The 13,222-nt window shown below is 40.0% G+C and overlaps 1 protein-coding gene across 1 annotated transcript in view; it reads left to right on the forward strand.

Annotated features, from left to right (window-relative positions):
* The window catches only part of wnk4a (WNK lysine deficient protein kinase 4a), a 44,458-nt gene that overhangs the window by 28,100 nt on the left and 3,136 nt on the right, over positions 1-13,222 (forward strand). The window contains exons 11-18 of the mRNA XM_079476411.1: positions 770-905; positions 1,265-1,381; positions 3,140-3,313; positions 6,224-6,272; positions 6,366-6,476; positions 9,221-10,074; positions 11,263-11,350; positions 12,672-13,218. Of these exons, the coding sequence (XP_079332537.1) occupies positions 770-905; positions 1,265-1,381; positions 3,140-3,313; positions 6,224-6,272; positions 6,366-6,476; positions 9,221-10,074; positions 11,263-11,350; positions 12,672-13,218 (2,076 nt within the window). The remainder of the gene's footprint in view (positions 1-769; positions 906-1,264; positions 1,382-3,139; positions 3,314-6,223; positions 6,273-6,365; positions 6,477-9,220; positions 10,075-11,262; positions 11,351-12,671; positions 13,219-13,222) is intronic.

Genomic DNA, 13,222 nt, shown 5'->3' on the forward strand with positions numbered 1-13,222 from the left:
GAGTGTAGTATGGCATAGGAGCTGTGAGACACAATTAGCTCACAGGGACAAGCTCGGAATGGACTCAGTGTCCCCACAGAGCTCCAAAGTCAAACACGGCTACAAATAGAGTTTTAGAATTTCACCAATTTAAATACTACGCTTGTCTGCTTTTTTCTTAGGCATTATGGTTGGCCTTCCAGAAACATATTTCTTGGCAATGAGAGTGGTCCTTGTGTCAGCTCTGAAAGAAAAATGACAAGTTACAATGTCAAAGGTCAACAAATGAAAAAAGTACTGTACACAGTACACACACAAAATGTTTGTTTACCTTAAACTAGTAAAACCTATTCATGGGGAACATAACACTCATTTTATACACCTTGTTCCCTAAAACATTGATTATTAAACAAATACGAGTATTAAGATGATGTGTACTAGATGTATTTTCTGAAGAAAAAGTGAGTTTGTAGGTTTGTTATGAGTCTTTGCCAGGGCATTAATATACAAATGCTTGAAGGCATTTTAGGTGTTTTAGTGCATTGATGTGCAGTTGCTTCTTGTTAGGGTTTTTAGATGGTTGTTAGTGCCTTGCTAGGAGCTTTGAGTATTATTGTGGTGGTTTCATGCGACTGCAAGGGATTGTGGTAGATCCTGTATATATAGCTACGGTTGCCTAGGCATCTCATTCATGTGCACGCAGATATTATCGCATTTTTGGCATGACAGAGAATGTAAAATATATGTCTTGTAATCTGTCACACATTTATGTGGATTGTGATCTTCACAGTTATGCTTCCGACGTGACCTCAGGCTTGAGTGATGGTTACGAGGGCCAATCAGAGAGGGGGAATAAGATAGCAGCCAGACGGACAGCAGGGAAACTGTTTAGGAGGAGGAGCCGGTCCCGCCTACGCATTACAGGGGTGAGGAGAAACCAGTCCCAATATCCCATCTACCCCTCATTTTCTTTCTTTCTTTCTTCTTTTATTTCTTTAAAGCCATTGGATAAAGACAGAGATCAGTAAACACTGTTAGCAGTGCCAATAGCAATAGCTGGAAGCAGATTCAAGATGTCTTGAACTTGTCTCTTTGTAATCCTTGGTTTGGGCGGGTGCAATGTGTTTTCAGTTATTTGTTTCATGTGCAACCCTTTGGCCAGTAACTTTTCAAAGTGTACATACCAGTAAATGATAAACACAAATAGCTATGCCAAATCATCTTAGAACATGAGCAGATCATTCCTAGTTCACCACTTTAAGCATATACACGTTTCGCCCCACAGCTTTCTGATAAAGTCGACCGAGTGGTTGAGTGTCAGCTACAGACCCATAATGACAAGATGGTCACCTTCAAATTTGACCTTGATGGTGACAACCCTGAAGACATTGCTGCAGTTATGGTAAGTGCCTTAAATCCAAAACACACACACACATTTCCATAGTGCGTTCCATAGTCATTTTTGTGAAAATCCCAATTTATGGCAAAACAACATCATTTTGTAAATGTAAATTTGCCTGTGCCTTCTCACAACACTGAAGAGCACTCCCTGTGAGTGCAATACACGCTACCACACACACAAAATACATTAAACGCTCAACATAGTTAAATTGTGTCAAATAGCGTGTCTTGAAGTTCAGTGTTTTGTTAAGCATGTCAGAAGTCAAGGGACACACATGTGACATTGAAGCACAAATTATCAGCTGTAGCGGAGTTACATAAATGTCCCACTACAGCCCTTATCAGGAAAATCCAAGTAGCAAATGTTCTACTTCCTCTCTATCACGGAGTAATATGTGCCTTAGGAAAAGTTCTTGTGAGAAAAACCTTCAGTTAGGCACGTATTCAGATATCACACTCATTTGTCAGAACATGCTGTGGAAGATTTAAATGTGACTTTTTTCTCCCTTTTTATATTTTGGGAATAATTTGACTACTTGAAATCTTGAAAACAAAGGGTGTTTTTTAATCATTTTTTTGCCCCATTTTAAATTGACAGTTACGTCCTATAGTAAAGCTCTGGCATTGGTCAACATTAAAGTGAATTTCAGTATGTAACTGAGTTTATTTATAGTATGCATAATGGTATTTACGTTTTTCACATTTTGCGTTAAACATAAAAGTCCAAAGCAAGCAGTCAAGAAAGATGCATTAATTCAAATAATTAAACAACTTTAGAATTCAACAAACCCAAAGATGAGTTTAGCTCAGTTTTTCCATACAGTACGTACCAGCTTTTATGTTCTACTTTGTTTGAAGCAAAATATTTTATGTACTAGCAGTAGAGATTTTTTAAATAGCCCTGGTACAAAGATGTTGGAGTAGCTTCAAACTTAGTGGGTCTCACATACTAACATTAGTTTTGCAGTGACACATTGATCCTAAATCGATTGCACATGATTCAAGTCACCCACTGTTTCAGCCATCCGGTTCTGTCCTTCATTGTAAAACACAGGGGTGCAGTAGAGCACTCTTTATCTTGAATGACCGAACTGATGCGTTCCACAACATCTTTTAAAGTGTTCCTGTTTAACCTCAGAATAATGCATAATGCATGAATGCATTTCAAAAGACAAAATACAATCTAGGAACAACAATAAAATGACCCCTTTCTATAAATGAAACAAGAAATTATAGCTGGCATTTTCAATGATAGTGCGTGTTTGGTTGTAATAGTAATTTTGGAGGAGTAGATCGATGCCCATTGTCTGTATGGGCGTCTACGTGTATATTTCTGTGGTGGCTCCTTTTTTCAGATACAGAGGCTCTTTGTTTAGTCTCGGAGTCCTGGCAGCGTGGAGTCGCTTCTCGTGTGTTATTGGTCGAAGCGTAAACACCCACTGCTATTAGTGGTGTGTAAAAGCTCAGCTTGTGGACGAACTTAATTAAACCTGCCTGAAAAGAGTGTACACAAGTGCGCACATGTTAAATTTAAGCAGTCATTCATTTGATACAGTCAAGGAATATCCAGTTTGAGAAGTATTGCACAACCACAGGTTTCCTCATCCAACACAGAGAGATCCCTTGACTGCTGCATGTACGACGTGCTCTTTGTGGTAGAAATGTCCCCTTCACCCCTTTCACTTGACAAGTTGCACTTACCTTTTATATGCTATTTTCTTTTTTGTGTTTTTCACAATTACCTTTTTTTCGTCCCAAGGTGCATAATGAGTTCATCTTGCCCTCAGAGAAGGAGGGCTTCATTCACCGCATCCGTGACATCATTAAAAGGGCAGAGTCTCTGATGATGGAAGATTCCTCAGGCCAGCATGAGAGCTTTGGAGTCACCCGTCCATCTCATCTTAATACCATCAACTCTCTTTCTAATTCCCAGGTACGCCATCATGTACCACAGCATATGCAGATATATACACTAGGGGCAGTTTCCTGGACAGGGCACAGATTAAGCCAGGACTAGGCCTTTGAAGTAGTTTTTACTAAATTGTCACAGCCACTCTTCTCTACTTAACTTAAAGATCCAGTGTATAACATTAAGCGGCATCTAGCCATGCAACCAATGGCTCACTTCACCTCTACCTTTCGAATCAATACGGTGGCTGACGCAGGACTAATATGTTGTCACGTTTCCGCATCTTTGGCGAAGGAGATTATGTATTTACGAAACGGGCTCTGTGGAGAAGTTTGTGTGTTTAGGTCTACTGTAGAAACAACATAGCGAATTCCACGCAAGGGGACCTGTGGTGTGTATAGATCGAAATAGCTCTTTCCAGGTCATTAAAACAGAACTCTTCAAAAAAGGTCTTTATACACCTCTGAAGACTTAGTAATGTATATTATATTGCAAAGATCCTCCGAAAATGTGACCTTTAAATCAAATTATTCTGTGTCTTTACACCCCCAACAAACACATACCTTTATATACTTTTGGCATCTGCTGAAACGAGAAGTACTTTTTTTTTTTAGCACCGGCCTTTTGCTGGAGGTGAGGGTGCGTGTTCTATTCATGTGTACTTGTTTGTACAAGGGGGGTTATTACATAATGCTTTTGTGTGCAAACCTACTGGGTAATAAAGCTCCTTCTGATTCTGATTCTGATTCCCCGCCATTCACAGTATAATTGAAAAAAAACTCAACTGTGGGGAATTGCGTCCCAAATCGCGCACTTTATGCACTATTCTATACCATTTTGTAGTATACATAGTGTGAGTAGTGCGTTCACATTAAAATTCTCAAAAAAATGTGCACTTTAAGTTCCCGGATTTTGCCCTTTTTCAACTGAAAATGTGAAGTGTAGACACTTTCGCTTACGTAGCGGAAGGGAGGCGGAGCTATCAAATGCTGCTTGCGCAAAACTCTCCTGCAGAGTGATAACGCTTCAATCTGATGATGGCTATAGTTAACTACATTAAATGTACGCACTGTGCCGTGAAATTGACGTCATTTGCGCAAGTAAACCGATATACTTCTGGTTAGTATGAAACCGTTTAGTATTCGATTTTGGACTTCTAAAATTCATACACTACATGGTTGAGTGCATACTGCACAGTATGTCATTTGGGATGGACAACGTACACAGTTACACTATATTACCACAGTCAATGTAAAGTTGCCTTCAATGTTTGGATTTGGAATTGAATTGTCCCATTTTAGTATACTGGACTTATATGAGGTAGGCATGTGTAACATAACCTTTCGTGGTACTTTCAGCTGTTCGTTCAACAAATGTCTCACTAATTCTGCAGTTTCCAGTCTCAATTTACTCTAGCTTGCCAGTCCGCTGATCTTGAGATATCTCTTAATTAGTATAGAGAAGCAAAACAATGGACTGTTTTATCTGATTGTCTCAGATCTGTAACAGCATAATGGAGGCGCACACACCCGCACAATTATACTTGGAACCCTAGGAGTTGCATAATACCAGGAGAGTGCCTAAGAGCGCTCTGTTGGATCTAGACCAGTTCCTGATTAAAACCAGATGCGCAAGACGATCCGCCTCCCAGACCCCTTTTGCTGTGGAGGTTTCTGCGTCTTCTCGATCATTATTTGCTTGTCTCTGGAGTCCTCTCCAGCGTTGTTCACTCAACAGGCACAAAGCAAGAGTCTAAAAGGCTTAGGGTGACAGAATGTTACCCCTTAACCAAAGCATGTTTTCCAGTAAACTGTGCAGCTGTGGAGTTTTGGAGGCAGTCAATGAAGAAGAAACGGTGTTTGTGTGTATGAGGTGTTTTGTGCTGCTACAGAGCCATAGAGGCATAATTATGGCGTAAACGGTGCAGCACTTACAAAGACTGCTCCTTTGTGTGTAAGCTGGAAATGAGTTTAGTGAGTTTGAGATGTTGAACTGCGACTGTTCTTCACAATAATTAAGCCTAAGGACTTATTGGTGAATATTACAGCAATAAATTAAAATTCTCTCGACACTGTCACTAACTTCCTCTCCTTGTTTCGAAGCCTTCAGGTTGCAATTAGAAGTATTTCTTATTGCAGGATGCAGATTGACATAAATGAAAGCACTGCTGGAATTGTTTAAAGTACATTATTATAATCGTTTTATAGTTGCTGTGATTAAACATAAATAAACATTAAGCGATATCAGAACTTTGATGTGAATGGTAGTGACAGCCACAACAACGTGTCAGAACAAGCCAAGGTTTTAGCATGAATATGAATGATGCTCAAATATTATATTAGTGTTTCAGTTTGTTGTAGGCTACTTAAAGGTGCAGTGTGTAAAAAAAGCGAGGGGTGGAGTGAGCTGTTGTTTGCAATTCGCAACCTCACCGCTAGATGATGCTAAATTTCACACAAGGGACCTTTAAACTATACTATTTGAAATTAAATGTATTGAATCATTTACACCACAAAATAAATAGCATATTGCATGAATAATAAAGGCGCTTTCCAATAGGATGATAAAGCGTTTACCGTCATTTATTGGCCGTGCATCTGGTCAAACTCAACACTTTGATATTTGGATGCAAATTCATCTGTCACTTGCTAACTGAATCACCACTCCTTGTTTCTCTATCAACTGTTTATATTGTTGGCTTCTTAGGATGAATTGCTTTCTTTAGGTTGCAATGTAAATGTAAAATACACTCCTCAATTGATTTCCTCTTTAGGAAGATTCTTAGATGTAAGATAAATAGGGGTAGATGACATCCCCACCATTGTTTATAAAGTTGATGGAACATAAATGTAAGCCTGTAAATGACAGCCATGGAACAGATATTTTAAATATTTTCAGATTTTTTATATATAAATATATATTGTTTTCTTTCAGCCAAACCTCCACAGTCTGGCACGAACCCACTCGTCTTCCTCACTACCAGGTAAACAGTACTATTGAGTATTGATGATGTGGAATGATGAAAGCTCTTTAAAACCAGGTCTGTTTTTCACACTTGTGTTTATGGGTTTTTTAGCTGAGTTTGGCCTGAGTGCTGGGCCACGGGCCTCTCCTCCGGGAGTCATTGGAGACATTACCTCACCCGCACGCCCACTCTTGCGTTCACAGTCTTTCCATAATGCTCCAGGTAAGTGACCACTTCTCTCCAATGCAAGAAACCTACTACTATTTCCTATTCCTACGTATGCTCATGTAGCTCATGCTTTTATCCTCTGAGTGGAAAAGAAAGTTGGCCACTTTTTAAATGTCATTAGGTGGTAGCCGGTGCCTTGAACACACGGTGAAGCTCAAAGATGTGGTTTGTGTTTGCCTGGCACCAGGACATTTTGGGTAATTACTCTACTGGAAGGCAGCTTGTTTATGATAAGTGAATGCTGTCTTGCGTTTGACCAGAGGTTGCCTTAAAAGTAATTTCAGTCATGACAATTCCTAGGATACATTTTAGCATGCTAATGGTTATGACATCTAAATGTGTTTTGTCTAGACATCATAAGATCTGCTTTCGCTACTGCTGTTGCAAAGCAAATATAAAGAATATTGCTAAAGCACACATGCTGCACTGAGAATGCTGCGGCAAAAACATTCACAACATCCCCTAAACAGATGAAGACAGGTGGATCTGGGGTTGGAGGGGGGTAATTGTTAGAGTTTTGATACTGGTTGCAGTAACAGTGTTTAAATGAAGCAGTGGAAGTCAAGTTTATTTATATAGCACTTTTTACAATTTTCATTGTTACAAAGCAGCTGTACAAGAAAACATATTGACTATAAGCAAAACATATGAGGTAATGCAAGTCAAAACACAGGTCAAATATCAGACAGACTATAAATTCCCATATGCAGTGTTAATGAAATAAAACTATAAAATTACCTAGGCAAACAGTGCAAAACAGTACACAAACTGTCGTGAGTAACCCAAAACTCCAAACCTCATAGGGAAACCAGGCCTAACCAGGGGATTCCAGTTCCCCTCTGGCAAAAGCTGCAGCCTCCGCAAAAGCTTGACAGTGCTTGCACAACAAGGCAAAATAAAAAAAATTGAATTAAGATTATCATTAATAATCTAATAGCGGCTGAAATTTTGTATAGTCACTGCGTCCTTCGTCCAGCTCTATCATCACAGCTTTTTTTCAGGTCTGGGCATGGACTGCATCCTGCCCGCTCTGGTGACCTTGGAACAATGAGACAAGACTGGATGAGAGAAGAGTACTGTTCTGCACGCTTTGATGCAACAAATACATCATTTGTTATTGGAAGTGTTCCTGGTTCCAGTTGATCTAACTAGTGCAGCCTAAACCTTTGGACTATTTATATTATGATAGTGTAGTGTAGATCACACATGATGCTGTAATGAGCTAATAGCAATACCACTGCACATACATTAGCTGAAGTTCAAATGCAGTATCACCTTAATTGCTTATAATGCTTTATAAATGTTGGGTAAACACTTGATAATGATGGCGCAAACATGACATTTAAAATGAACTTTTGCCTGTTTAAATCAAAGTATTCGAGACTAAGACAGTAGACAATAACTTGTAACTTTGAATTAGTGAAAATACAAATGTAGACTACATCGAGACGAAATCAACTAGCAGAAAATGTTCTATCCTTATTCTCAAAGTGATAACATCTGTTTGTAAGCTGCTCTGTACTCTGCACTTCAGCTCCATTTTTCCAGCAAACGGGAAGCTTTGGCGTAAATTTAAAACCGAGCCTCGCAAATCCTGCCAGGCCCCCAACTGCTGTACCCCCTCCCTTTATCTCTCTCCACCGCTGTCTGTGCTTTTCTGTCCCTCCTACAGAACATTTTGTACTGCTACCTTCTGGCTTTCTACTTCTATGACGCATTGTCCTAGTGCAGAACGTCTGACTTCTTTATATATTTTTTAATTGTGGTTTCTGCACATCCAGAGGTAACCAAAGAACTACTGTTCAACGCAATTACATATATTCCAATAGATTAGTCTACAAAATTACTGGAAACCTCTAAAACTGCAATTTAAGCTGAGTATGCCCATGTGGTTCATATTTTCAATAAATGTAAGAGGGACTTTGGCTTACTCACTTCATCAATGTCGGAATTACGATCGTTTATTGGAGCTGGTCTGTTGGCCCCACTGTTATTGGTGGGAGGTTTAGATGACGGGGGTCTTGTGAACACTGTTTGTATCGTGGTTACATTTGTATCAGCCGTCAACTCTTAATTTACCAATTCCTATCAATATTTTTTGTAGGTTTAAACAATTCAGACAATTTGAACATAAATGGCGCATGAAGCCAGGGGAGGAGGGCATCCCTTACTATGGGGCCTGCTGGGGTTTCCTGTACATCAGTGAAGATAACAGACATCATTCTGCAATCAGAAACAGTTTTAGACAAATCTTCATGCATTGCCATAGAGATTTTATTGTACAGAACTCTCTTTGTGTGCTTTAGCAATAATAGTTACAAAAAGAAAGAGTATGAGAAAAGCCTATGGGTGTGTGAAATGCAGTAGAATAAAAGAATCACAGTGAACCTTATCCAGTTTGGTTAGGCTTGCACAAAAGACACAAGTAACAGGATGAACTTGTAATACAGCTTTTTATTGCTGTGCATATAAATATTTACATGGTTATTATAATCATGCTTACTATGCCAAGTAGAACAGTATCGTTGATGTCTTGCAATGGAACAGGTCCCACAACAGTAGCTTTTGTTGTTTCTGGATTGTCTTTTAATTGAGTAAATTAGATCAGCGTGTCTTAACAAGATTTATGTAAACTGGCAGAACAAAAAACAATATTGAATTATTGTGGTATTTCACATTAAAATAATACCATTTAATGTAGTCTGAAAATGTGACTCACAACAGTATATTTTTTCCAGGTTCTCCTCATCCACATCGTGTTTCATCAGCTTTGGCCTACACTCCTGATCCCAGAACGCCTCTATCCAAACTACCTCACATGCAGCAATACAGGCCGTCATATATGAACAACGTCGCACATTTTAACTTCCCATACCCACCTCACCCAGGCGCCCCCCAACCCGCACATGCACCTCTGTCCCGTGTACACAGTAATCCCACTTACTCCCTCTCTGCTCCAGCATCTACTTCAGGGTCCCCCAGTAACCTCAGTTCAGACATCTCAAGTCCCCTGTTGTCCCCCTCTCCCTCCATTGCTCACACGTCTCCAGTGTGGCCACCCCACACTCAACCCCTGTTTTCCCTGGCTAATGTGCTTTCAATGGCCATGAGCATGGCACATTCGTTTATGCCCCCCCAGAGCCTGGCACAGGCCATGCCATCGATGGTGCATACCATACCCCCCATTCCAGGCTACCAACCTCAGCCCCCCCCACAACCTGGTTATCCATCAATGTATGCTCAGTATGCCCCACCTGTACCAGGAGAGGTGGCGTACACCCAAGGGATGACTGACTATTACCAGACCATCACTTCCCAACTTCAGAATCAGGACACTGGATTCTCACCTCTCCCTCAAGTTACTCCGTCTACTTCACCCAGTGGTGTTCCCATTCCTGCCCAGCAGACGGCCTTTACTGTTTCTCAGCAGGGAATGCTGGGAAGCTCACAGTATATACAGGAATCATCAAAGGAATTTTCTCTGCCTCCTGGATACAGACCAGCTTTCCCAAGGCACTCGCTAGACCAGCGGACCAGCCCTGGCTCTTCATCTGGCCTGTCGTCTTCGCCACGAACCAGCCTAGTAAGCAGAGTAAGCTTTAAAAACGGCATTGTTTCAAATGATAAATTATATACGTGCTAGATACGAACTATAGTGTGATTATAATCAGATTGTAAACTGTAGGTGTAGTCATGGATATCTTAAAAGTGTTTATTTAATATTTAGGAGGAATAGGTTTGACAGAAATGCTATATAATCTAAATGCACAACTATGTCTTCAGAGGTGTATAAAGACCTTACATAATGAAGCGTTGTTTTTATTACCTTAGAAGGAGCTATGTCTATCTTCATACACAGCAGGTCCCCTTACATGGAAATGTTTTTGCATAGCATCTTTCGTAAATGCTTTATCTGCTTCGGCAAACAAACGAAAACAAGACAACATCTTTGTCCTGAGACTGTGTGTTCACATAGAGCGCGAATGAGGCGTCAAAAACGCGCTATTCGCGAGTAGTTTGACGCTTGAACATTTTGTGTTTACTCGCTTCATTCGCGTCATTCGCGTCATTCGCGCCATTCGCTTCATTCGCGCTATTCGTGCGTGACAAACACGTCATTCGCGCTATTCGCGTCATTCGCGAGTGAAATTCGCTTCACGAAAATGTTTTTACAATTTACCGGATTCTCCGACCTCCTCACTCACTTTCTTCCAAGCAAGATCCTTTTTATTCCTATTTTTATGAACACGTATCATATAGCTCCGGGTGTCCACACACTGAGATGAGCGTGTCCTCCATTTTTTATTTCTGCCTCTGCTCGCTACGTCGTCTACGTCACTACTCAAGCAGGCTCCTGATTGGTTAACGCGGCGCGAATTTCCGCCAAAGTTCAGATTTTTCAACTCGCGCGATTCGCGCAATTCGCGTCATTCGCGTCATTCGCGCCGCCTCATTCGCGCTATTCGCGCCGCAAGCGCGTCTATCGCGTCTTTACATTGACTTAACATGTAAATCACTCGCGCTTGACGCCTCATTCGCGCTCGGTGTGAACACACAGAGAGAGTCGCCGTAGTGCTTCGAAAGGGAGGGGGGAGTGAGCCATTGGTTGCAATACGCAACGTCACTGCTAGATGCCGCAAAAATCTCCACATTACTCCTTTAATACTTACTGTTCTTGGCCTTATGCAAGTTATTTTCAAAATGTTATTAACTTCAGTTATGAAACGCAGATGTGACATTTTTCCTGAATTGAATAGACTTTTTCTGCACTCTCTCTAAGGTATCGTCATCCAGTCCTAGATCATTGTCCCCCCCTGCAACACCAGAGAGTACCAGAGTGCCTCAATGCCAAGAAATCTCATCATCTGGTAAAAAATGTGATCAATAAATACAGCAACCCTGCAATTATTACCTTTGGGTTTTCTTCATTGCACAATGTGGTTTTATAATGTAATAGGTCTCGCACTCACAGATAGTTTTGTGGACACAGTATAACCCATTCAGTTTGCCTATCTTAGCGTGACCAAATTGTAATGTTCCCAGTAGCTAATCTTTACGTGTTCCTGAAAACAGGGTAACGTTGGCAGAGCCTGAGAGCCTCCATTTGCTACTTTATTTTAAATGTACCAGCCCAGAGTAATCACAGTTTTGGTATTTTTAAAGCTTCAGTTTGTAACAGCAATACAAACAGTGAAGGGATTTAAATAGTTTTTAAATTGGATTTATACGAAATGAATGTTTTAGCAAATAGGCAGAAAACAAATGACGTTATTAAAGACTGCAGCTTGTAGCTACAATAGTCAGTGGAATTTAAGCCTCATGCAAAATCGAGCAGTAATGTTGTCTAGAAGTTGTCAAATGAAAGAATCCTACTGTCTTTCAAGAAGTTCAAGCATAAATTGTTCAATTTCAAGTAGATTCTTCAAATGAAAGTGGGAATTTCTTGTATTTATTGTATGCTAAATGACTAAATGTACTAAATGTATTTTTATTTATAATATGGTACTTCCTATTTATATAAATACATACAAAATTAAGTATAAAACAGCCATTTGATTGTTATATTATTTCAGTGTGTATAAAGTAGTACTCTTTATTTAGAAGGAATCTTTCAGATCATATTTTGGAAAATGTTCAAGTCATTAAATAAGTCTCTCTACACTCGTTGCATCTTTTACATTTTTGCTGACCTGCATTTATCACACACGTTTTATTAATTTCATTCTCATTTCTTATAAGGCTGACTGGTGAAAAAAGTATTAAATTAATATCAGTCAACATCTTTTGCATAAAGTTAATTTTGAAATTACAGCATGACCTCTTAACAAACTCTGAGCTTTGAATGCAGGTATACTGTCAAAATAGTCTATTCCAAACACAGCCAAGTATGAAAAGTCATGGCCTTGTCTTTGGTTACACACAACGTGGACCCGTCTTTTCAAAAACATTAACAGATGAGTTACTGTTTCCAACTGTAACAGTAGGAAGATTATTTAAAAATACTCTTAATGTTTCACGGAATAAATATCATATGGTTGAACTTTTATAGGTAAATCACGTATTATTGCTGATGAACGTACGTTATGCTTAGGAAGATTTATATTATTGGTTGCTTTCATGATCTAATTGAAATCTTACATACTTTAATCTTCTTTAACTCATATTTTTATATTACTCTCTTTCTTACAGAAACAAAGACTACTGTGACTGTGGGCCGTTTTCAAGTGTCCCCCAGTAAAGCAATTCCCACCCCACCCACACATACAGACAGTGAAAAACCACCTCCCTCCTCTTTTGTAGCTCATGAGCAAAATCCTCCAGGCGAAAACAATGAGAATGTCTCTACTTCCGGTGAAACTCCATGTGATTCATCAAGTTCTGTTAAACAGCCCGAGACGCAGAGCAATCAAAAATCGGATCAGGATGGACAGATTAATCAGGAGCAAAATGAAAAAGACAATGATGAGATTCCTATAGATAAAAGACACAGAAGGAAGAAGGTTCGCAGAGTGGATTGTGGGACGGGTATTTTGGGGACATCGGTGGACAGTGTTTTTTCCGTCACCTTGAACCCAGATGGAAGGGCATGGGATGGCAACACAGGCAGCCCTCCGTATCCCAGTCCTCTCCACAACCTCTGGATGAGCTACACGCGAAGCTCCTCCTACTTGAGCAGTGACGAATCAGAGAGTGAGGATGATGAGATGTGGGGGGAGCTACAGGATCTAAGGGAGAAGTAA

This window comes from Barbatula barbatula, assembly GCF_947034865.1.
Source record: "Barbatula barbatula genome assembly, chromosome: 16".
Lineage (NCBI taxonomy): Eukaryota > Metazoa > Chordata > Actinopteri > Cypriniformes > Nemacheilidae > Barbatula > Barbatula barbatula.